Source organism: Protopterus annectens, chromosome 2.part2 (genome assembly GCF_019279795.1).
Source record: "Protopterus annectens isolate FY-2018-M chromosome 2.part2, PAN1.0, whole genome shotgun sequence".
NCBI classification, from domain to species: domain Eukaryota; kingdom Metazoa; phylum Chordata; order Ceratodontiformes; family Protopteridae; genus Protopterus; species Protopterus annectens.
This window is the reverse complement of record NC_056730.1, coordinates 407371126-407397633: the sequence shown is the minus strand read 5'-3', so window position 1 is coordinate 407397633 and position 26508 is coordinate 407371126. Positions and strand designations below refer to the sequence as shown.

The 26508-nt window shown below is 40.4% G+C and overlaps 1 protein-coding gene across 1 annotated transcript in view; it reads left to right on the top strand.

Moving 5' to 3' along the window:
* The first annotated feature begins 2898 nt into the window (after positions 1 to 2898).
* Positions 2899 to 26508, top strand: part of LOC122795944 (baculoviral IAP repeat-containing protein 1e-like) — a 521014-nt gene continuing 497404 nt past the window's right edge. Inside the window, exon 1 of the mRNA XM_044064427.1 lies at positions 2899 to 3477. Within this exon, the coding sequence (XP_043920362.1) occupies positions 3003 to 3477 (475 nt within the window). The 5' untranslated portion in view covers positions 2899 to 3002. The remainder of the gene's footprint in view (positions 3478 to 26508) is intronic.

The window sequence follows — 26508 nt, the reverse complement described above, 5'->3', positions numbered from 1 at the left end:
TTTTCCTACTTCCTCAGATCATTTGCAGCTTAGCGTATAGGAATACTGTCATAAGAATACACATACTCTTATTAACATTTATGTATTTCTGCATTTCCAAGAATTTCACTTGCTGTCCTTAAATGTTCAGTAGACAGACAGACAGACACACACACACACACACACACACACACACACACACACACACACACACACACACAGTACATGTGTAGGTGTGTCTGTGTGTGACAGAGAGACGGAGAGACAGACACATGCTTCTGGTGTTTTCGTGCGTGTGTGTGTGTGTGTGTGTGTGTGTGTGTGTGTGTGTGTGTGTGTGTGTGTGTGTGAGTGTAGGGGGTGTTAAAGATATGTTATCATTCAGTGAATTTGTCTTCAATGCAGTGTGAACCTTAGCTCTAGATGATTGTTACTGTTAAAGTGACACCCTGACCCTATGTGCAAAAATAGGTAAAAGGGGTTGTGGATGGAGGGATGGACAGCCCATTTGGTCAAGGCCCATAATACTAAATTAAATTAGCTGCCCTGGATGAAGACAGGACCAATCTTTTCACAATTGAAACCTCCTTAACATAGCTTTCAGACAAGTTTGAAAATTTTGATGAAATTGTCACAGAAGTCAAACTTGCTGAATCAACAGATGTTATGTGAATATATATTTGTTGCTGCATAGCTGTTTAGTTGAATATAACTCTTTGTGACCTCAAGGACGTAAGCACTGCAGGCCTGTCTGTCAAGATCTACTTATCTAACTTCTTGCAAATTCAGGCTTATTACTTCAAAAATGCTGCCCATCCACTTTAGCCTCTTTCACCCACTTTTGCCTTCGATGTTTCCATCATCAATATCTTTAGTAGTGAATCCTGTCTTTGCATTTTGTGACTGAAGTATCTGAGTTTTAGTTTAACTATCAGACCTTCCAGTTTTATTTCCTTTAGTATTGATTGGTTTGATCTTCCTGCACTCCATGGAATTCTCAGAAATGTTCTCCAACACCCCTGTTGTCCAGTTCTCCTAGTCATATGCTCCTACTGGGAAAACCACAGATTTGACTATACATACTTTTGTTGACAATGTGCTGTCACAATTCTTTAAAATCTTATTACAATTTTCCATAGCTTTCCTTCCAAAAAGGAAGTGTCATTTAATTTTATGTCTGTAGTCAACATCTGCAATGGTCTTGGAGCCCAGGAAAATAAAATGAGCCATTTCCTTCACTTCTTCCACATCTATTTTTGAAGAATTGATATGGCTAGATGACTTAATTTTAGTTTCTTTGATGTTGATCAACAGTGCAACTTTTGTATTTTCTACTTTCACTTTTCTTAACAGTTTTTACGCAATTTCAGCCATTAGTATGGAATGATCTGCATATCTGAGGTTGTTAGTATTTCTCCTACCACTTCTGTATCTGTGAATATATATATATAAATAATCCTGCTAGTTATACACTTTGTGTGCAGTCCTGACTGCTGTGTGAGACATAAAACCAAAGCATATTGTTGTCAAGACTGTGGCCAGTCAACATTACATAAAAATCCCTTTTAGAGACTGCTGATAATATTTCTGAAGGACAGCAGTTCACCATGGCTGCTCCCTGCTCCTTAGTCATGGCATTGGGCATTATAAGGTTTCGTCCTCCATTGTTGTGGCTGTTGACTGCGGTACATTAATATAATATGCTGATGTGTTTGCAGCAAGTGCCACTACTGGCTAGAGGGCAGCTTCTTTGCTGCTGAAGGTGGGATGTCTGTCTGTGGTTGTAGTTTAAAGATGTTTTTTTTTATTTCAGTGTGGATGGATTGCTCATTTTTGGTAGCTTGACAACAATTCACTAAGGAAGGAAAAATCCAGATTACTCCACTGGACCTGCCTTTACACAGGTGGAGTGGTGTTAATGAATCATGTATAGCCTGGGAGGAGGGGGGGCATGTGCACTCGGCATGGAGGACCGTGGTTGTAGAATGGGATAAGACTAGGTACAGGGTCTTAGACTTGCCCAATGGTGTATCTTTTTCTATGAATTTTACAGGATTCTGGTATGCTGTTCTGTGGCATAACAGCCCAACTGCATGATACACAATTTTATGAATGACACTGTTGTATCTTTTTGGCTTTTCCCGGTTAGGGGTCGCCACCGCGGAACTCCGGTCCGCTAATGATTGGCAGTAGGTTTTTACGTACCGAGTTGCCAGCCCTGACGTACAACCTTCAACAAAGGTACACCCATTCACGCATGCCTCCACACAGAAGACGATTTAGCTGAGAATCTAACAGGACAACGTCTTACTGTGAGGCGACAACGAATGACACTCAGGTTCTGTAAAGAAATAGATAACTTCATTGTAAACTGTGAGCAATAAATAGATTCCAGAATTTAGTCTGGGCAATGGAAACATTACAGAAAAGCCTAATAGCTAAAAAACAGGCTAAATAAAAACAGTTTTATATTTGTTTTCAAAATGTAGGAATGGGGTTTTTCTAGATTTCAGATTAGCAATGTCATTGTGAGTATCAAGTGATAGTAATGCAATTGCTGGCTCAGAGATTCAATACTACGAAGTAAACAAGGTTTAAATTATACAGTGGCAATGCAAATAAAAAATATCTTATTTTCTACTGTGTGTGTGTGTGTGTGTGTGTGTGTGTGTGTGTGTGTGTGTGTGTGTGTGTGTGTGTGTGTGTGTGTGTGTGTGGGGGTTTGAGCATGGGCATCTGTGAATAAAGTGTTAATAAAGACAGAAAGAAGGCAAAACAAAGACTGTCAGTGAGTATTTCAGACAGAGTCAGCGAATGATATTTTATAGTGCCTTCAAACTGCATTGTTTTTTTTTTCTGATGGCAAAATATGCCTCTTTGTCATTAACAGATTGTTTTATTTTATTTAATAACAGTTTCAGACTACAGTACAAAAAGATGCAGCTCCTCCTGAAAATGAGAATAGCAACAGACAAAAAATATTAAATCATACATTTCTGCAATCTCTGTTTCCTTTCTGGAATATGGATGCAACTGTAGAAGAAACGGAAAAAATACTACAGCAAATACGTGATGTGAGGGAAAAGAGTTATAATTATGAAATGAGAAGTGAGCTGAAGAGACTGAAGACATTTGGTGCTATAGAACCACTTTCCACTTATGCACCTGAAGAAATGGCTGAAGCTGGGTTCTACAGCACAGGTTTAGATAACAGCTATCAGTGTTTTTGTTGTGGGGTGATCCTAAACACGACAAGTTTGTCAGTTCCACCATTTGCTAAACATAAAGAAGCTCAGCCTGATTGTCATTTTGTTCAAGGGAAAGATGCTGGCAATATCTTCAAGTATGACGTACGAGTTCAATTACCAGAAATAATTGTTTCTGAAAATCTCAATAAGTATAAACATGAGGAGGTGAGAGTGGAATCCTTTCAGAAGTGGCCCTTATATGCCAAGACAGATCCTATTCTACTTGCTGCTGCTGGGTTCTTCTTTACAGGTGAACTGATCTTTTTCTTGTATCTACTTTATTTGTGTTCAAGTTGTCAAAACACAGAGGTAAAAGTATAATGTTTTTAAAATATGAAATAATAGAAATTATTTTTTACACAGTCAAAGTACATAATATCTGAGAGGTTTTATAATACAGTTTCAGAAAATTATATCTTGTTTCTTTGACAAACACATGGATGCTGTATACAATGCTGAACTTCTAAGTGTGAATAGTAATCACCAGTTTCCCTGTTTTATGTTTAATTTTGTTTATTTATTTATTTAATGGATATACATGTGTTGAATGACCTTGGTGTAGATCAGTGTGTATCTTGAACCTAGTCAGCCACTGTAGCTTCATAGCACATGCATATAAGTTACTGAGTACGTGCAAGATCAGTACTATTTATCTGATATTGTTAATCCTCATTCATTCCTTACGTATGGGCATCGGTTCCGACCTCGGAACTGAGCCGGCCATCTTCCAAGCTCGCGTCAGCTACAAACTTTCGAGCTAAAACTCTTACCCAGAATTCCCCTCTGTTATCTCAGATTTCGTTTGCCCTGTCACCATTCGGTCGTGTCAAGCTGCTTCTCTTGAGCTAAGTATAGATATTTGTTGTCAGACTAGTCTAATATAACCTTTTCTATCAGAAAAGTTTCTAATTTGTTGTCTCTTACCCTATCGCATTTAGCGACTATATTTTCTTGAGTTTCCTTCTCTTTACTTTTTACCGTGAGGTATTTCTCCCTTAGCGTCATTGGTAAACCCTTCTTTTTCTTCGTTACCTTCGGGTATTCTTTCGTACCATTGCTGGTACCCTTTCTTCTATCTCCTTTTCTATCATGGCAGATAAAAAAGGTAGTCCAGGTTTTAAAAGGTGTTCTGACTGTGGACACAAATTACCTACATCAGATGCACACTCTTTGTGTGTTTATTGCTTGGGTGCATCTCACTTATCTGTTGACCCGCCCTGTGGTATTTGTAAAAATGTTTCCAATAGAACTTTGATTAAAAGGAAAAATAAGTTGTTGCTGAAGGGGCTTCTAAAATCTCCCTTTTCAGAGGCTATTTCTGGGTCGGAGGCTTCAACCCCTCCTAGAGCCCACAAGAAAAATTTGGATGATCCTACTAAGGCGAAGTCTTTGCTTTCGCCCCTGGCTGGGGACTCCTGCCAACCAAGACCTAAGAAGGCTAAAGTTTCTGCTTCGGAGCTCACTCTGTCGGCCCCAGCACTTTCGGTGTCTAGACCTATGGCACCGAGGCCTTCGGCGCCATCAGTGATCTCGGCTCCGTCTACTGTAGCCTTTACTATATCGGTACTGAGGGGCTCCTCGGTTCAGACCACTGAGACTATTACATCCGCACCGACTGCTCAGTCAGTGCAAACCCTGACCACGTCGGCTCCGACATCTTGCTCAGAACCGATGCCTCAGTTATCGGCATCAATTTTGTCGGTTCCAGCTTCGGTACCGACAACCACTTCGGCACCGATCCTTTTGTCGGTCCAGAACGTGACCTCGGCACCAATGATTTCCTCGGTGCAGACACCCGTTGTCCAGTCTCTGTCGACACCGTTGTTCTCAGTGTGGACTCCTGAGGTGGGCACCGAGCTTGTCTCTTCTGTGGGCAGACCTGTTTCTCCCGCAATCTCTGTGAGGTCCACTAGAAGCCTTTCCGAACACGACGTGTTGCATCTTGTGGATTAAGTACTTCTGGCCAGAGGTATCCCGCCCCCCCAGGACCTATCCTTCCTTGGGAGGTGATCACCCATCACCAAAGACCCCTTCTTATTCTCCTCCTTCATTGCCTTTGAAGTCCATTGATATAGCACAGACTTCCCCCTCTACAGTTCCCTTTATGGATCTCACTAAGGAACCGCAGTTGCCTTCGTGGCAGGAGAGTTTTGCTATGACCCAGGATGACAATTGTGACACGAGTAACTTGTTTCACAGCCATCCGAGGACTCTGGGTTGGCAGGCTGAGCCACTTAGCAGATGGGTGACCCCTGTCCTGGACACTCACCCCTCTTCAGGTGGGCCAACCTTCCAACTGATGGAGAAGGCTCTGGCTTCTGCTGGTGATACTGTGCTGTCTATCTCCTCACCCTCCTCTGGACCTCTGCGTTTACAAGTCACACCTAGCGGACACTGGGAGCAAGGGCCTCAGGACATATTCCCACAGGATACCCCCTTTCCATTGTCTTCCCCAGCTTCCCCCTCTGAGAAAGTTCACTGGAAAAGTTTGTGCAAGAGGAAGCACATGGACTCCACAGGAAAGTCCCTCACTGAAGACACAGACTTTGATGAGGGGAAAGGATCCCCTCGGTCACCCTCTGAGGTATCCTTTGGTGATATCCTTGAAATCCTTAAACAGAGAGGTGACTGGCAGCCCTCTAATCCGACCTCTGAGGAGTCTGTGTTCCTGCAGGCTTTTGGCGCCCGGCCCCCTACCTCCTGGGTTACTCCACCTGCCGATGAACTTGTCCGGCTCATCGTGCAGCGTGCATGGAAGGCTCCTGACACCATCAAAACTATTCCCCAGAGGCCAGATAAGATTTTGTCCCCTCCTGCTACGGATCCCCATTGGTCTGAAGGTCTAACTGTGGATGCTCTGGTGGTGGCGGCCACAAACAAAAAGGATCTGGCAGAAGAAGAAAGCCAGACTGTCCACCCACCCAACAAAGAGTCTCGGGCCCTGGACAGGATAGTGAAGTGCACCTTTGCATCAGTGACCTTTGCTATCAGGTCCCTGAATTATATGGCACACTTTACCAGGCTTCAAAGGGATTTAATTTCCGAGCTCTCTGAAACCATAGCTGGTGCTGTGTCTGATAAGGTCCGTGACAAAGTGGCCTCTCAGCTGGCCACCATTGAGTCAATATCTAACTCCTCCATGCGATTGATATCTCACACATCAGAAGGAGCAGCTAGAGCGACGGGTTCAGCTGTGGTCTTGAGATGACAAGCCTGGATGCGCTTGTGCAATTTCGCGGAACCCTTTAAGGCTTCCTTTCTTAATGCTCCCATTGAGTCCTCTTTGTTGTTTGGACCCAAAGTTAAAAGCACACTGGCCAGATGTGAACAGGACGGTAAGACCCTTTCTGCCGTAGGTGTCCGTTATTCTCCCTGTCAACGTGCTTTCTCCCAAAACCAAAAGAGTGGGAAGATATGGTTCAAGAAGTCCCAGGGTCCTTTTCATGACACACAGGCTGAGTTCTCCCCTAGAGGCAGAGGGGGAAACTCACAGGGAAGATGCCCCTTTCAAGGCAGAGAGGATCCATGTAACCAGGGTTTCAGGGACTCTTTCCCTGGCCAATCCTACCAGCGCTCCTGAAGAGCGGCCCAACTCTTTCCTCTGGAGGTGGTTGGGGGTCATTTCTCCTTGTACCCTTCTGCCTGGCTAACCATTACCACCAGTTCTTGGGTACAAAGGATTATAACCAGAGGTTATCATATCCCCTTCGATCTTTGTCCTGTCCCTTCAAAAAACCTTCCTGACGTTCCAACCAGTCAAAGGGAAGAAGCAGCACTAGAGATAGAGAAGCTACTTAGAAAAAGAGTCATCCAAATAGTCCCTTCAGACCAGATGGGATCTGGATTCCACTCAAGACTATTTTTGGTGCCAAAGAAAACTGGGGACTGGAGGCCAGTTTTGGATCTCAGTGTACTGAACAAGTTTGTGAGAGTACAAAAATTCCTGATGGTCATAATACAGTCTATCCCCGCGCTTTTGGAAAAAGATGATTGGATGTTCTCGATAGAGCTTCAAGATGCGTACTACCACATAAAAGTGGACAGGCCATAAAGAAGATTTCTGCACTTACGTGCAGGAGCCAGTCACTACCAGTTCAGAGTACTGTCCTTCGGACTCTCTACAGCCCCCAGAGTGTTCACAAAGTGCATGGCAGTCATCACAGTTCACTTGCGACTACAAGGATTTCAGGTGTTTCCATACCTAGATGACTGGCTCATTTCCGCCCCCACCAGACATCTATTGAAGAAGCCCTGGCATACTCTGTCCTCACTGCACAAAGGCTAGGCATAACCATAAACTGGCAAAAATCCAATCTCACCCCATCTCAGTCCACAGAATTCATAGAGATCATCTTGGATACAAAGAATTGCAGAACATCCATTCCAGAGCACAGAATTCTAAGGATAAAGCAACAACTGATCCCAATCATTTCAAGGGAGAAATCCACAGCTTACTCTCTCCTACAGCTGTTGGGTTCCATGGCGGCCTCCATCACCATTGTTCCCCTGGACAGGTTTCATATGAGGCTTCTACAATGGCTACTGCTCACCCAATGGTATCCTTTTCTGCATCCTCTTTCAGCCAAGATTCGAGTAACCCACAGGTGCGAACAGGATTTAAATTGGTGGATGACCCACAACCCGTCACAATGGTCTTGCCCCTTCTCCCACCAGCAACCCAAGGCTACAGTGACCATGGATGCCTCCCTAATGGGGTGGGGGGGCTATGTCAGGGACAGACAGTCCAAGGCACTTGGTCCAAATTGGAGGCCCGACTGCATATAAATGTTCCAGAGCTGAGGGCGGTGCTTCTGGCGTTGCAAGCATTTCATCCCCTGCTGCCGTCTGGGACGATTGCAATTCAATCAGACAACATGGCGGTGGTCTGGTACATCAGCAAACAAGGTGGAACCAGATCTTACCCCCTTTGTCGAGAGGCCATGAGGATATGGCAATGGGTGAAGGCTACCAACCGTTTTCTTCTAGCAACGCACATTCCCGGGAGTTCAAATGTGATAGCAGACAGACTCAGCAGGTGCATTCTACAACCTCACAAGTGGTCCCTGAATCCCTGGATAGCGGCAGAGATCTTCCACTGCTGGGGCCGTCCTTGCTGCAACCTCTTTGCATCCCCGACCAACTACAAATACAGCAACTACTTCACCCTGATTCCCCCTACGGGACAGTCACCCAGGGATGCTCTAGTCCACGAATGGTCCTCGGGTCTTCTTTATGCATTCCCACCTTTTCCCCCTTATTCCCCAGTTTCTGAAGAAACCCGTCAGTTGAAGAGCAAGGTGTTACTCATAGCACCATATTGGCCTCATCAGATTTGGTTCCCCTTCCTTTGGTCTCACCTGCTAGATCAACCATGGATTCTCTATCCAACCCCAGAGTTGATCTCACATCTGCAGAACCTGATTCATCCCAACTTGGACAGCCTGAAGATCACAGCTTGGTTCCTCCAATTCCCCTTGATTGCCAGGCAGAACGATCTTTCTTTACCAGTACGGGACATTCTTATTGCATTTCATAAGTCTTCCACTAGAATTGCTTATCTAAGCAAGTGGAAAAGATTTACCTGTTGGCTGAAAGGAAAACAAGTAGATCCCTTCTCAGCACTGGTGTCGATTATACTAGAGTATCTGGCCGACCTGTTTCAATCGGGTCTATCAGCCTCTACCATTAGAGTTCATTTGGCTGCAATATCTAATTTCCATGAGGGTGCCCAAGACTCCTCTCTTATGTCACACAAATTATGCAAGATCTTCATAAAAGGTGTGAATCATTTGAAGCCCGCTTTTAGAGAACCTATTCAACCATGGGACTTGTCATTAGTTCTACAAGCTCTGACAATGCCACCCTTTGAACCAGCTTCTTCTTGTGACCTCAAATATTTGTCATGGAAAACCTTGTTTTTGGTCGCCATTACTTCTGCCAGATGTATCTCTGAGCTTCAAGCTTTATGTATCAAGAGTCCATACTTGATTTTTCATAGGGATAGAGTGTCTTTGAGAACTAATCCTTCATTACTGCCAAAAGTGATCTCTGAAATGTCCATTAATCAAACCATTGAATTGCCAGTTTTTTTTCCCAATCATTCAAACAGAGGAGAGTATTGCCTACATACCCTAGATATTCACAGGCAAATCCGCTTCTGCTTGAACAGGACCAAGTCCTCTCGTAAATCTGACCAGTTATTTTTGGCCTATTCTGAACCTAGATTAGGATCTGCTGTTGTTAAGGTCACATTGACTAGATGGTTGAAAGACTGTGTGACCTTCGTTTATACACAACGTAGTATCCCATTGTCTACTACCATGAAGGCTCATTCTACAATGTCGGTGGCAACTTCTGCTGCCTTCCATGCCAGAGCTTCTTTACATGACATCTGTGCAGCCGCAGCTTGGGCTATGCCTCATACCTTCATCAATCATTACAAATTGGATTTGGCCTCTAGGGGAAGAGCATCTTTTGGTTCTATGGTGCTCAGGAATGTCCTTACATGACAGCCTCCCAGGAATAGAGGTAGCTGGGGACTCTGTCCCATACATAAGGAATGAATGAGGATTAACAATGTCAGATAAAGAAGTTATGTCTTACCATAATGTTCCATCTGTATTGTTGATCCTCATTCAATCATTACGACCCACCCTCCTTCCCCCTCCTGTGGCTTCTAGTGGATTTCACCATCCAATTCTCTTAGGTCATTTGACCAGAGGTAGCCTCTACCTTCTTTTGACTTGCAAACTCAGTCTGAGGTAACAGGGAGAATGGAATTCTGGATAAGAGTTTTAGCTCGAGAGTTTGTAGCTGACGCGAGCTTGGAAGATGGCCAGCTCGGTTCCGAGGTCGGAACCGATACCCATACATAATGACTGAACGAGGATCAACAATACAGATGGAACGTTATGGTAAGACATAACTTCTTTTTGTATAGTCAGCCAGAGTGAGTGCAGGCATGTATGGAGATGCATATGTGAGAGTGCTTGAAGTAACAAGTCAGTCAGTTAGCTTATGAAGTTTGAAGTATATGTTCTAGTTGCAACTCATGATGTGTTTATGTACAATAAAACACTTGAATGCATACCCAGCCTCAGTTCTCATTTGAATATACAAGACAAGCGACATGGTGTCAGAATGGTATCCGAAGTTGAAGCAGCTTACAAACCATGATGCATGAAGTTAGAAGTGGAGAAATATACAGCAGTGAACTCGCAAACAGGTCAGTAGTTATTCAAAGGTACGTAAACTCACTTAAATTATTTTTCAGTCATCGAATATGTGGCAAAGCATTCAAAATGTTCAAAATATTTACCGAGATGAACAAAATGAATGAAATAGCGACATATTGATAAAAGTGTTCAAAATAATTTCCAAAGTGTTTAAAATGTTCAAAAAGGCTAAAACAACTGATTTTTTTTTTTACAACTTATGACTCTTTTGCATTAACTGAAACTCTTTGAAGTATACACAGTGTCCAGAGTGTTTTCAGTGTTTGCAGTGTTAAAATAAAGCCATTTCAGGCAGACAGTTGAACATAATTACAAGCACCTGGTCTATACTTATATTTAAATGAATTTTGTTGGTATGACAGAGGGATTTCGTAAACCTGGACCACGTTATTTGATAATAATAGTGCTGAGAATTGGTGAGTGTTTGAGCAAGACTATGATATTTTCAACATGCATTTTTCTGATAAAGACACACATACAAAAGCATTTATACTCCTCAGTTTAGCTGGCTCAGAAGCCATTGAGAGGGAACATTCATTTATGTATGTACCTGTCGTGTATGCAGGAGAAGGGGAGAACCGCCATATTGTAATACAGACTGAAATGTGGGAAGACCCTGAGTGCTTAAAATGTAAATTTAGAGAAATGTGTAACCCTCAAACGAATATTACAATGGAAAAGCACATATTTTATACAAGAAATCAAAAGCCTGATGAAACAATAGCAGCACAGGACATGCAGAGTCTACACAGAAGGCACTCCCAAGCCAAGCCGAGAATCAAATGGGAGAACCTCTTGCTGTGAGGTAACAGCACTACCGCTGTATCACCGCGGCTGATAGTGTACAATATAAAGTTAAAATGAAAAGGAGATATAGTGTATAATATAAAGTTAAAATTAAAAGGAGATATAAACCAAAGGGTGTGACAGCAAATCTTATTATTAACTGTCGCAATTGTGGAGGCAGTCATGAACCTAAATGAGAAAAGTGCTTATCTTTTGGTCAGCAATGTCACAAATGTAAAAACTGGAATCATTTCAAAAGTCTTTGCAAGTCTAAAGTGGCACAATATTTTATTAAAAAAGAGCATTCGAAGAAGCAAGTAGATCAGATAGACAGCTGTGAGCAAACTTTGTATGTTGATGGTGTCTCTGTGATCAATGAAATTGTTAATACATTAGACTATCAGTTGGCAGTAAAGGGTGAATCAAGTTTCTCACCAGCTTTTACTTTAGTAAACATTTGTGCTGATATAACATTGCACTTGGATCCAGTATCTACTTTAAGCTCTACAGGTTTCCCATTAATTTGTTCAGTACAAAATATTTCACCCTTTACTGCCAACTGAGTTGGTTATGGTGGTGAAGAAATTCATACTGATGGCGCAGTAGTTCTTTCATGCTGTTCTGCTGGAAACAGCTATGACTTGCAGTTTTTATGTAGTCAAAAGACATGTGCAGTCACTGTTAGACCTCAAAGACAGTTTGAGAATGGGACTGATTTCATTTAATAAAGAGGTCCACCATATAAGTATGAACAACAATGATAGTTTTACACAGAATCTTTTAGTGAATATGCTGATATTTTCAAAGACAAGCTTGTCAAACTTCCAGTTACATATTCCATGCAGTTAAACCATGAGTTAAGCCCAGTTGTCAGACCAGCAAGGACAATTCTGGTAGCAATGCAGAGTAAAGTAAAAGCAGAACTAAATAAAATGGTGAATTTAGGTGTCCTTACTCCAGTAGAAGAACCGACTGAATGGGTATCCTCCATGGTCGTAGCTCATAAGAAAAGCTCAGATGAGATTCAAATATGTATTGATCCAAGAGATTTAAACAAAGCACTCAAACATCCTCATCATCCAATGCGTACAGTCCAAATGCCACTATTTTTTCAGTCTTGGTAGATACAGATTTTTGAGAATGCCATTTGGGATAAATTTTGCCAGTGAAGTATTTCAACCTGCAATGGAGCACATTTTTTTCTGGTTATCCATGTACTATCTTAATTAGGGCTGGAAAAGCATACGTAATAGAGTACAGCCAGGGCTAACCCTGTGTATGGATAGTTATGTTGTAGGTTTTTTTGGTCTCAGTGGAAGTGGTACAGAGTAATTTAATTAAGGAAACTTAAATAAAGACCTTATTTATTCAAATTAAAACAAATGTTTGCTAACGCATAAGCACCAATAAATATTCCATGCTCTTTAACTAAACACTGCTTTTTTCAAAATAGATTACAGCATTTCAGAAATGAAAATAGCAAATAAAACAAACAATTCTACGTAAATATTTACTTTGCACTTAAACTGAACTGTGTACTGATACCTTTGTACTTTTCTGATTTTTTCTATGTTTTATCCAAAAAGTTACCTGTTTGCATTTTTAGTTTGTTTCGAGTCCTTAATCTTGTGGCTGAATTTACAGTTGTCGTAAGATTGTGTTTCTACATTCTGCTGCGCTTCTATCTCCACACGTAGAATTACTTGTAAAAGCTAGCTGTTCATGTTTTAAACCAAACTTGGATATGTCTTGTAGTCCCTATCACATCTGTGGCAGAATGGTGAACTACTGCTAGGTTTGTACATTATTTATTCATTTATTTCTGTTTTTTTATCATAAATCATGTTACTGGCAAATTTCTGCATAGTCTGGTACCTTAAAACTTAGTAGAATTACATTTGTAAGAGTATTGTTTTGCTGCTCCCGGATTTATCCATCAGTGTTTTTACAGTTGCTGATATTCTAGTTTTGCTCATACAGTTTTATATTCTGCTTATCATTTTACCTGCTGAAAGTTACATTCCAGTGCTTTTCTGTGCCCCTGTTCCTTGTGCCTGCTGCAACCTCTGCTGAGATATTAAGCTAAAGTTTCTGAAAGAGCACATATACTGGCTTTATTTGATTGGATCCCTCTCTAGCTAGTTTGTTTCTTCTTTGAATTTTTTTTCTAACCATCTCAGCCTTTTCCTGTTGTGCTTTTATCAGGCTGTGGCTGTGGCCTCTGGCCATTACGTTAATCTGATTTCCAAAGTCTCTCCCTCCCCTCTTTCACTGCTATTATCTGTTGTATAAGCTGTTTAAGTGCTCTTCTCACACACTGTTTTGCATAGATCCATGTTACTGAGTGCCCACCTGACAAGCCAGTAGTGTTCATGAGTAAACCTCCTTTACTATTGTCTCCTGCTCATTTTCCCAGAGCTCAGTAAGATTTATTATCCTAGCTTGTGTTCCAGAAGTGTTTTATTGGTATCCAGTACCACCCAGGCAAAGTCAAATACTTCCGATTACTAAAGCGCACTTACTAAAGTTATTTTGACTGATCGCTTCTGCTTCCTGCTTTTATTTCTGCATTTCAATGTATTTTTATTGCACTTCTTCTCACTGTTACTGCCATAATACTGTCTTGAAATCACTTTCAGCAAGGGAGTTTCAGCGAGTTGTTTAATTGGTTTGTGGTAGCATTGCACTTGTGGGTCTTTTCTACTGTGCTTTTACATTATGAGGAATGGGTTTATTCATCTTGTAGCAAGAGGTATTTGTCTGGTCTATATGAACCAGGAAACACTCAAAAGGGTTCAAGCTGTAGTTGTTTTATTGGCCAGAGGGCTCATTCATTAATTTTCTGTTTTTTTTCTGTGTTGCTATAAATTCTGTGCATTTGTGCAAAGCTACTCACAGTGCAGCTGTGGTTAGCAGTGCCCTCTGCAGTAGCAAACATCTAGAAAGCAAATTTACCCTACAGAACAGTCCATAAAACTGTGTCCTTTAAAGCAGTAAATAAAGAGCAAATACCTTGCATGCCGACAAGCTTAGTGCAGCTACTTGGGCATTGAGAGGCAATATCTATAGATTTAGTAGAATTCAGTATTTCTTAAACATTAAAGTTAGTTGAATTTAGTACTGTTTAGCATAATCTGCCCAGATAAAGCAAACTTAGTCTGTACCAACAAAACAGCCTTAATAACCTTCTTACCCCAATACACCATCCCCTTGTAGCTTACCAATCAAAAGTCTGGAAAGCACAGGTATGCAATTTCTTAACTTCTCTACAGCCAGCTTAGTGGATTTGGGCATCTTCAGACAATGTAGCAATTGTCTGATGTTTATGACAACTACTACAACTACTTAATTCTTAAAGAAACAGACACAGTATACGAGAGGTGTAATTATACAATGACACTGGAGACTAAAGACTCGCATAGAAGTACACATCAGGTTGTTGAAACCATATACAACACTCACCTCACATAGCACCCAACACACACATAGACTAATGCATGCTGAGACATCTTCCTAAACAATAAAGATCATCTAGATGGCCCATTGACAAAGCTATGCCTCAACAAGCCCAAAGGCACTCATAACAAACAGCACCTAACACCACACATACAGTCACAATCAGTGGAACCTCAAACAGTCTTCATAGGTGATGCCATTATAAGACTTAGTGATGCCCCTATAACAAGGCTGAATAAGGAAAAAATAGCAGTTAGTTGCTTACCTGGAGCCAGGATCTGCCAAATCACTCATGCACTCAGTTCATTACAAATTAGGTACCAGTATGATTCCATCATAGTCCATGTAGGTGTAAGTGATCTCAGACATACCTCCTTGGACTATATCAAGTGATTAAGGTAATCAACTCACTAAGGAATAGGGAGACCCTACTCTTCCACTTATGAGCTATGCACTTTCTTACAAATATCATTAAAGCACCTAGTAATGCCAGATCTTTCTCTTACCACCTTGTGATATTTTTATCAGTGCTTGATAAAATGGCACATTACCTGGCCATAATTTATCACAGTCTGATTGAATACTCTCATTACATTACACCAGACACCCTACATGACTTGACAATATACAACGATCTTCCAGCAAACCATCACCACACATTCAGTATAACATCCATAATAGTGTGGACAGAGTACAAAGATATTTATGTAGGCAGTATCATCCAAAGAATCAGTATTAAGAAGAAATGGTTGCATATCAACAGCACAAAATAATTATTTTTAACTGGGTTGAGATCAATTGTATGCTTAAATCCCTCTCATGGGGCCTTCTCAGGACAACTGCTTCAACTTGATTAATCATTACTTGAAGAATACATCTTTGACTCACTATATGTCCAGAAGACAGACCAGTATGCATTTCACTGATATATGAATATTCCGCTTTCACATTGACCATGTCTTCATTTTCTAAGATTCAAATACAGTTTTTTCTTATATTTTAGTTCATTCAGATGCTGTTCTTCTTTCGGCTTTTCCCAGTTAGGGGTTGCCACAGTGGAACTCCGGTCTGCTAATGATTGGCAGTAGATTTTTTTTTTACTGGTGCCGAGGTGCCAGCTCGACTCTCAACCTTCAACGAAGGCACGCCCATTCTATTCTTGTCTTTCGAATGCCACTCAACCGCAGGGAGGACATGCAGACTCCACACAGAAGGCGCTCCAGCCGAGAATCGAATGGGAGAACCTCTTGCTGTGAGGCAACAATGCTACCGCTGCACCACCGCAGCTATATATTTTAATTCATTCAGATAATGAAGCTAAATTCCTCTTTGAAATTGTACACATTTTTGATTGTGCCAGATTTAAAGGAACACTACACTTTTGAACTAAAAAATATTTTTTTTGTCTTTGTATCTTTGTTGTATTGAGGCAATGTAATACATCATGTAAACCCTTAAGGCTTTTTCACAAAATGGCTGTTGTGTGGCCTGCCAGATCTTGGTTTCCTGCTTATATTTCTCTTTCTTTGAATCCATTTCAAATCCTGTTTAATGTCATTTTCAACATAAGGAAATGGCCATGTTTTCTCATGGCAGTAAAATCCAGTGGCATTAGTACTACTTCCAGTCATACCGCACACCTTCTGTAACAGAGCCACTTCTAGTTTTCCTTGACTTACTCTCATTTATGTTTTATGAAAGTGTACAATATTCACAGAAGTTATACAGCTCTGGCCAAAGAAAACAGCTAAACTGCCAGATTTTACAATGGTAAGAACTTGTAATCCTTCGTTTATTGTTAAAACCTCACCTGCACTCTTCCTGTGGTGTCAGAATTGTCACTAAAGTGGAGGAACCCTGCTGCATCATGTCTGAGTGGACAACAGCTACTGAAAAGTAAAGGGCAAAAAGTAGTTCTACTATTGCCTAGTGCCTGCATTGGGAAAATGTGTGTGTTTAATCATGATTGTTGTATTAAAAATGTGTTTTATTATTATTTGCAAAAGTATTTCCCTTTTATAATTGCTGTCATGTTCTTTTCTCCATTACAATGCAGCACTGTTCTGAAATTTTACATCAGAATCTATCCATTATTCTCTTCTTCAGTTTATGTTATTTTGAGATTTTTTTTTTCATATTCTGTCTATTCTTTAGTTAATAGTAAAAACTCCTGGACTGCCAGTGTATGGACATTTTCCATGATTGTTCTGCCACTGTCTGATGCAACCACAGGAACAGACTCAAAGGAAGATGGCATAGGATTTACAAAGCAACTGAGCCTTCGGGCCATATCTTTCTTTCTTGCCAGTAACCACCCTCAGGTTTTGCCTCCCATTTCAAAAAGGGCCAGGACAATCATACCAGGGGTGGATTTCTGAACACCCACCCAGCTTCTTTCTAAAGGTGGACTGTATGTCACTCTGCTTGGAGAGGGAGTTTGTTCCAGACAAGGATAGGTACTGCATGACAAATTTATGCCTCTTCTTAGCCTTCTTTATTTGTTGGAATAAATTTACATCTCTAGCCCAAGTGTTAGCTGGACTGTTTGGTTTGTTGAGGTATAAGAGTTCCTGGACTACTGGATCCCTTATAGCCCTATAAGCAAGACAAATGTCTCCCCTAAGGAGTCTATATGAAATTGAGCATAGGGATAAAGCCTCTGATCATTCTTAGCAGCACACGTTTTTTTAGAGTCCTAATCTTTTCTGGGGTTCTTTCCAATTGCTTGCTATGTTTAGTAAGGTACATTACAAAGTGGGCATTGTACTCAGTGATGGGTCTACTATGTTAGTAAGGTACATCATAAAGTTGGCATTGTACTCAGTGATGGGTCTAATCAAAGCACAGTACAAGCAGGTGAGGTTTCTTTTGTTCTGGAAGAAATACCTTACTGTGAGATGTACAAGGTAAAAAAATTCCTAATCACTGTTGTAATGTCGTAGATGTAAGGATTTGTCCACTTATGCATCCAGGTCTCATATTATTTTAATTTTAAAGTGGTTTGTTATTTGTGCTCTAAAATGGAGTGGGGTGCTTATCATGTACTACAATGTTGCACTGTTTTTGCATTGAACTTGAGCTCATTTGAGTCCACCAGTTATTGACAAGTTTAAGCACATGTTGGAGGACTTGTACATTAGTGGTGGACTTGACAACTCTCAGTTACAATCATCTGCAAACTTTGTTAACCAAAGATCCTCATTTCATAGGTGGAGAGCTGGGAAGTAGATGCTGACCCAACACACATCCCTGCAGAATTGCACTGGTCAACTAATACTTTCAGAGGAAACATCTCCTACTCTTACTGTGTGAGTTCTGCCTTTAATCCAGATAGCAATCCATCTAACCACATACTGGTCACCTTGGAGTTCCTTTAACTTTTGTTTGTTTATTTCGGCTTTTCCCGGTTAGGGGTCGCCACAGTGGAACTCCGGTCCGCTAATGATTGGCAGTAGATTTTTACGTACTGGCTTGCCGGGCCTAACACACAACCTTCAACGAAGGAACGCCCATTCATGCATGTCGCTACACAGAAGACACTCTAACTGACAATCGAACGGGCGACGTCTAACTGTGAGGCGACAACGCTACCGCAGTACCACCACCGCAGTGAGTTCCTTTAACTTGATTATTATAATTATATGCAGTATAGTATTAAATGCCTTGGCAAGGTCAAGTTACATCGTGTGAACAGCTTGTTCACAATCTACAACCTGAGTAACCCTCTCAAAGTAATTTATAACTTTCATTAAATAGGATCAGCTCTTGACAATTCCAGACTGCTAGGTGTAGAGTCTGAAAAGAGTTTTGATATCATAGTTAATTAGGACAAATATGATATGTTCCATGGATTTGCATATAAGACTCTTTAGGCTGATGGGTCTGTGGTGGAGCCAGCCTTGTGGAGTAGCATCATAGCAGCTGTGTGGCACTCCAATGGGACATAGCCAGTAGCAAGGCTCAGGTTGAAGAGGATGAGGAGTGGATCTGCCAGTGCTTGCTTAGTGCTATCAATTAGACAGTTGGGCACGTTGTCAGGCCCCATGGATGAGGTATTTTTCATTTTTGAGTGTTTCTTCATTACATGCTCCTTCATTACAGTTGGCGGCTTACTTCCATCAGTAATATGAAGGTTTGAATAGATGTCTCTGAAGTGCACTTGCCACTGTATTTATTAACCAGTGTGTTGACAATATTTACAGGATCAGAGTAGTTATTACTATTACAATTAAGCTCAGAGCAATGTTGGGTGTTATTCCTTATTATTCTGACAAAACAAAAGAAGCATTTGTAATTGTTTTTAGCTTATGAAGCTAGCCTGAGTTCATGGGTTGGCTTCATTTTTCTTACGCCCTTTTTAGTTTCATATGTAGCTGTTTGATGTTTTCCTTAAATTGGGGATTATTTGTTCTTCTATATGATTTAGTTTTCCTTTTATTACATAGTTTCTTTCTTTCTTTATGTATGTTTACTGGGTTAGTGCACTGATCAATACTGACCAATTCCAGGCTCATTCTGGATAATTATTGATGCTCAAGGACCACCACACTGGTTTGCTTTTAGACCTGCCCATTTGCTTGGCTCTAATTGGGACAGTTGATTTAATACATTTGTCCAGACGAGAACAGAACATTTATATATAATTCTTTGCAGTATGAACATTATGGATAATAACATCATACTCAAATTTAGAGAGTTCGCGGTGGTGGTGCTACGTTAGCGTTGTCGCCTCACAGTAAGACGCTGTCCGATTCGATTCTCAGCTAGAGCGTCTTCTGCGTGGAGACATGCATGAATGGGCGTACCTTCGTTGAAGGTTGTGCGTCAGGCCTGGCAAGCTGGTACTAAAAATTAACTGCCAATCATTAGCGGACCAGAGTTCCGCTGTGGCGACCCCTAACCGGGAAGAGCTGAAAGAAACAAACAAACTCAAATTTAGAGAGTTCATCATAGAATTGTGGGAAATTTGTACATTTGAATTCCTTGAATTCTGTGACATTAGTTTCTGATAGTGTGATATTCTGATGGAGAAGGTTACTAGTTTGTAATCTGAATTGATTTGACTAGTGAAGGTGGATAACTTTGGGATGCTAAGTTCAAGACCACATCAAGTCTATTAAGTGTGCTCTTTAACAATCTAGTCCCCAGACATTTTGTTTGTTAAATCTAAGATCTTTTGTGAATATCCTGTGTTGGTAGTATATGTCCTCCAGTTAACCACTGGGTATTTAAATTCACATGGGATAACAGCATTCCTACTCATGAGGAGTTCATCCAGTTATTTAGGAATGTTGTGTTATATTCTATGAGCCAATAGCTGATCTTATTTATCATGATTTGAAACTCTTGCAGGTTTCTAGGTATCTCCCTTGAGGTAATGTGGTCTCTAACAAATCCAGACATACTTCAAAAGTTCCCATATGGTCTAAATGGGTGCTAAGCATAAAATCAAGGTTTTGATGGAGTGCTCTTTGGACACTTAAATAAGATTTCTGTGATAATGCATACATGGATGCACCCCTAATGCAGGAGGTCCTCAAGGTCAACAGTTTGTTGTTTAGACTTCTACCATTATGTAGAGCCAGTTTGATATGATCCAGTGGTTTATTAATTCTGGAAGTTTGGCTTTGGGGTTCATCAGCTCGACCTTACCTAAAAAAGATGTAATGAGGGCTGCAAAAGCTTTCATAAGTATGTGGACCACTTGGAATGAGAGGTACAAACCATCCCTGGTGAAGTAAGAAAGTTTTTTAAGCATCTCATCCCAAGATGACATATACTGGATTCCAGAGAATGACACCAAGTGTTTAGCAAATTGTTAAAGCCATTCAGTTTTTTCTTTATACTTCCACATCATTTTTGGTGAAGGAAGAATTTTATTCAATAGTAGGGTCTTTCCTGCATTTACGACTTGCATGGAGAGCTCTGTCCTGTATCTCTTCATATGTGTATATGTAATATATATATATATATATATATATATATATATATATATATATATATATATATATATATATATTTATATTTATTTAACATTTGTTTACTGGGAAAGTCTGACTTCGAACACTCCAATTTTCAGCAGAGGCCTGGGGAGAAACGTTCCAGATGTATGTCTTTATAATGTGGGAGGAAACCCACATGAGTGCAGGGAGGACATGCAGATGCTGCACAGAAGGCACCCCAGCCAAGAATCCAACAGGAGAACCTCCTACTGGCTCATAGGTTCATAGGCAAGCACTAGGCTAGCTGTTCTTGTGGCCATTTTAAGTCTAGTCAATATTCCTTTTTTTTTTGTTTGAATTGACCGATCCCATTTGGTTAGAGATTGACCTTATCCATCCCATGATCAATAATTATATCTTACCCATAATGAGAATAACTGGAATCATACCATAGATAATTTGAGGGGATTTGCTCAGGGTTCTGTGCACCAGAGCATTTATCCTGTCATGGGACACCGCCAAGCCATGCTTAAATTTCTACTGTTTTATGGGTCCTAAGAACCCTTGTAGCATCAGCAATCTTGGCTTCTTTGCGATGGCTGACTGTTACATTGTTTTTGACCAGCTTCACGAGTGTAGAATCCTTCTGCTTAACTTTGGAGACACCAATCATCAGTACATTTCTATTTCTGTTTGAGGATTGCTCAGGTGTATTTGGTCTGGGCTGTAGTGTTTCCTGGTGAGTGTCATCTGTGATGTCATTAATTTGTGTTGCAGTGCTTAGTTTAAGCTTGTCTTTGCACCTATTAGTCCATTGCAGTTTTGGTAATGATTTTCTTTGTGCTTCGCCATATAACAATATGCATATGTGCAAATTTTAGAGGTGAGTGATGCCCACAGAATGTGTTTATGGGAGTGTGGCCTCAAATTTGTCTGGGTACTTACATCTCTCAGAAATAGACAATGACAGGTTAAGCAGGAGATTATTGCCTAAGTGTACTAAGTACTGTGAGGCTGGTAACCATGAAAACACTAGTTTGCTGACCTTACATTTTGACCAAGGGCATGAAGTGTGTGCAGAGAATAAGAGTATATAATAGTATTTCATTTCCTGGATTAATGTGTTTATTCAAGAAAAATAGTAGAAGTAGATTATTTGATTGATGTTTGATCACTAAGTGAATGTATATATTAATTCTATTCTAGCCTTGCTGTAAAGTAGTTTTGTAGGTGAATAGAAGATAATAGCATTTTGGCTCTATATTAAGGTATTATCTCTCTTACACCTAGCCTGAGTGGGATTTCACACCTCCTGACACCTGATAAGTTCCTACCTGGACAACATTTGCCATGAACTAAAATTTTGACAATGCAGCTTTAAGCCCACCTGTAAGATCCCTGGACATAAAAGTAATTTTATATTGAACAAGTAAATAGATAATATATAAATTTACTTATTATAATTATGAAACAAGTATTGCTATATCTGTAACCATAGTTGATAGACCTCCAACTATCAGTGTGACTTTAGTTTGTGAAGATGTCACCTTCAGTTTGCTGCAAAGTAGCTTAGCTTTGTAAATGACACTCCATTTTTTGAGATATTTTCATAATTATAATTTGCATGCATTCATGCATATTTAATAGGTTCATAGGTAGGTACTAGGCTATTGGCCCTAGGGCCCATACAAGCCTAGCCAAAAAATGTACCCTGGCTTTCGCCACCCAAGAAAATTATTTTCCTATGCCCCTGTCGAGCAGAGCCACAGAAGTGATCCCCGGGGTGAATAGACACATTTATATAAACATTTGCAAAGCAGTACAGAATAGACATAAACTGTCACTGTAACATTTTTCCAGCATTGTGTATGGTTTACTTTGATAGAATGGAGAAGCATGTAAACACATTTTGGTTTGAGTTATTGATATAATTACAAACATAAGGCATATATTTATAATATTCTAGAACATAACTCACATTTTCTCTGGTATTTAACCCACCATTTGACTCAGGAGCCATTCCTGACCAGTATGTTGACTAGGCATGTGAAGTAGTGTTCCACATTGCTTCCAACTGGACACTGCCCAAGATATTTGCAGAAATATGACATTTGTGCATATGTGAATATGTTATTGCTAAAGCAGTACAAATATCTGGAAAGTAGTGCTACACAAATAGATAGCAGTGGCAACTTTTCTAGCATAGTGTATGCATTCATTCAATATCACGAAGTGTCATATATGTTCAGGTTATTAATATATTTATTAATAAAGACATGCATCTAGAGCGTTTCTCTCCAGGCCTCCCCTGAAAACTGGCTCGTTCCAAGTCAGACTTTCCTGGTAAACAAATGCTAAATAAAATAAAATAAATAATAAATAAAATAAACAGTAAATAATAAATAAATAATATATGGCACATATTTAAGGAAAATAAATTCTACTATATTTCTCAGGCACCAAGTGTTCAATTTGGTTCAGGAGCCATTCCTCACGTGCATGCTTATGGTCCTGTGAAATGCTATTTTACAATGCTTTCAAATGGACACAGATTGAGATATTTACTGAAATATAACATGTAGGCATATTTTTTTGCTAAATAACTATTTCTGTGGAGTGGTGATAAATACACAGCAAGTATCAATGACAACTTTTCTGGCATTGTGTAAGCTTTCATTTGATACCATGAAGTAAAGTTTGCTCAGTCAGATTTACCTGGTAACCGACAGCAGACAAGCAATCAAAGAAAGAAGCAGGTAAGTAAAGATATATAACACATAAATGTATATATTCTCCCACACATACATAACATAAAATAACAGGCTAACAGGCATCCCTACATATACCTTACATAAACAGTTTAAGCACTTCTAGTGGTAAAATAAAGTCATCATTATTACAAAAGAAATATTATAAATACTAATTGTAAGTATCGGACCTGGAGAGGCAAACAATGCAATATTGCCTTAAAAGTTACACTTTGTTAGTATACATGTGAGGCACAGTAATTATCACCTATGAGGAAGGATCACACAGGAGACAACTGATACCACACTGAAACCATTTCAGCAACCTGAATGAGATGCAGGTTATCAAGTAACGCATTCCAGGTGCAAGCAATCTGAGGAAGTTAGTCCTGAAAAGGGAGAAAATGTAGGAGGCAAGCACTGAATAGAATGAGATGATTATGTTTAGTTATCTAAAGTGGAAACACATTCTCACTTTGCACATTTCAGATAATGTTTTCAAAATAACTCCACCACTGTCGCAGTTGAGCAGAGTTTCAGAAGGAATGGAAGAGAAAAAGCAAACACCAAGAAAGACAGCAAAAAATTCTGCAAAGTACATATCGTAAACACTGAAATAGCTTTGGCAATTAACTGGAAGCACAAGACAAACACACCGACACCCACCTCCACTCCCCCAAACACACACGCGCGCACACACACATGCATGCATGTACACATACACCCATGTGCGTGCACACACACATAGACACACACATGCACATGTATGCATATATGCATGCATATTTGTATACACACATGCGTACACAGACACACATGGACATGCATGCATATATGCATACACGTGTGCACATATATACCAATGTGTGTGCACTCATATATACACACACACACACACACACACACACACACACACACACACACACACACACACACACACACACAACACACACACAGTCAATCAAACATGGCATATGTGCTTAAGGCAATCAGAAACATCATTAATTAATGTACAGCACATTTCCAGATGTGGGAAGAAAGTGGATAATCCAACCAAAATCCATATTGACATGGTGAGAATGTGCAGACTGTGCACAGAAGGCATGTTTGCTGAGAACCAAAATGGAGAACTGACACTGTGAGGCAGCAATGCCAACAGCTGCTGCTGCAGTGTGCTGCCCACTATTTGTATGTATACTGTCTGAGCTGCACATGCCCAAAATGGAGAAATGACACTGTGAGGCAGAAATGCCAGCTGCTGCTGCTGCAATGTGCTGCCCACTATTTGTATGTATACTGTCTGAGCTACATGTGCTTAAAATGGAGAACTGACACTGTGAGGCAGCAATGCCAGCTGCTGCTGCTGCAATGTGCTGCCCAGTATTTGTATGTATACTGTCTGAGCTGCACATACAGTTTGCAGATGAAGATCATTTTCATTATGACTTCCATTGACTAGACACAATTCCCTCCCAGATCCAAAACTGGTAGATTTTGCACAGTGGGAGTGGACAGCTTAGAAGTATTAATGATATTATGAGGACAGTTGCTAACTTCTGTGAGGTTTTTTTAATCATTTCTATGTCCCTTTCTACAGTTAAGCTTTTATAGAACTAACTGGTTTTACAGTGAATGTGCCAACTATAGAGTCTTAGCAGTCTTCATAGACCAGACCCAGATTGGGAAGTTGCCCGAAGGGAAAGTCACCTGAGAGGGAAAAATGAACTTTATCTGTGCATGCAAGGAAGCAGGATCCTTAATTCCACATTTACATATTTCATTAGTAAATATTCAAACTAGTTAAGGACTAAGGCAGTTCAGCATGTCAAGAAAGAAATTAGTTATGTAGCCACGGTGGTGCAGCGGTAGCGTTGTCGCCTCACAGCAAGAGGTTCTCCCGGTTGAAAGTTGGTCATCGGGCTGGCACCTCGGCACCATAGAAATCTGCCAATCATTAGCCGACCGGAGTTCTGCTGTGGTGACCCCTAACCAGGAAAAGCCAGAAGAGAAGAAGTAGTAGATATAATAGCAGCAACACTGATGTGAATGAGCAAAAACACAGCAAATCTAGAATAAGAGAAACAGGCTGGGAGACAAAAATGACTGAGGGTCTTAGAAAATTCGAAGTAATGATTAACAATGGCCAGAAGTTTCCTTGAATGGCAGCTTGGATAGAAAATTATTGTCTTGATACTGTTACAGTCAAAGAAACATATTTGACTCTAAGAACCATGAATGGGATGTTTACATTCAATTGTTTACTGTTTATAGTAGAGATATAAACTAACAGCATTACTGCTGAAAAGGACTGGCTCAGTGATGTTACCAGGTAAATAGATGCAAGGAGGCAGGAAGCAGTGCAACAATTTGCTCATGGAGTATTTACATATTCCAATGTTATGGGGAGAAAAAGTACAATGCAGTGCTATAAGTAATATTCAGGAAAGAAAAGAAAAACTGGGGAGGCATTGATGATGCTGACTTGAACATGCCACATGTTAACTCAAGCACAGTACTGAGATTATGTTCAACAACAGGTGCATATAAGATGTGTTACACAAAGCATGCCTGAAACAGTTTTTGCTAGAGCCCATTCTACACAGAAAACAAATCTTTGATCTGGTGTTTTCAAAGAAGGACTGGTAGAAAATCTTAGATATACAAGCTGGTATTAACCTAGAAAAGTGTGACTAAATAAAATAAATACAGCTATAGAGCCATCATGCTAAATAGTGTAGTAGAAATTCAGGTCTGGTATCAGCAAGGTGGAAGACCACGGGCAGGATTCACGAAGGCTTGCACGGAGTCTAAGAGTAGTGTAAGACTCCATGCAGCCTTCGCGATCCAGGAACAGCCCTAAATTCCATGTAAGAGACCAGCTAAAACGTCTCTTACACGGAGTGGGCGTGGATATGCTAATCACCTCACTTGCAGCCCAAAGGCATGCAAATGAGGTAGATTAGCGATCCAGGAAGCCCAAAGCAGCCCGTGTAAGAGCCGTTTTAGCTGCAGAAATATACTCAGTTGACAACTGAGTACGTTTCTGCAAAAAACACAATGGAGCCATGTCAGCTCCAAATAAAGGGTGCATATGTGTCAGGCAGCATGCCAATGG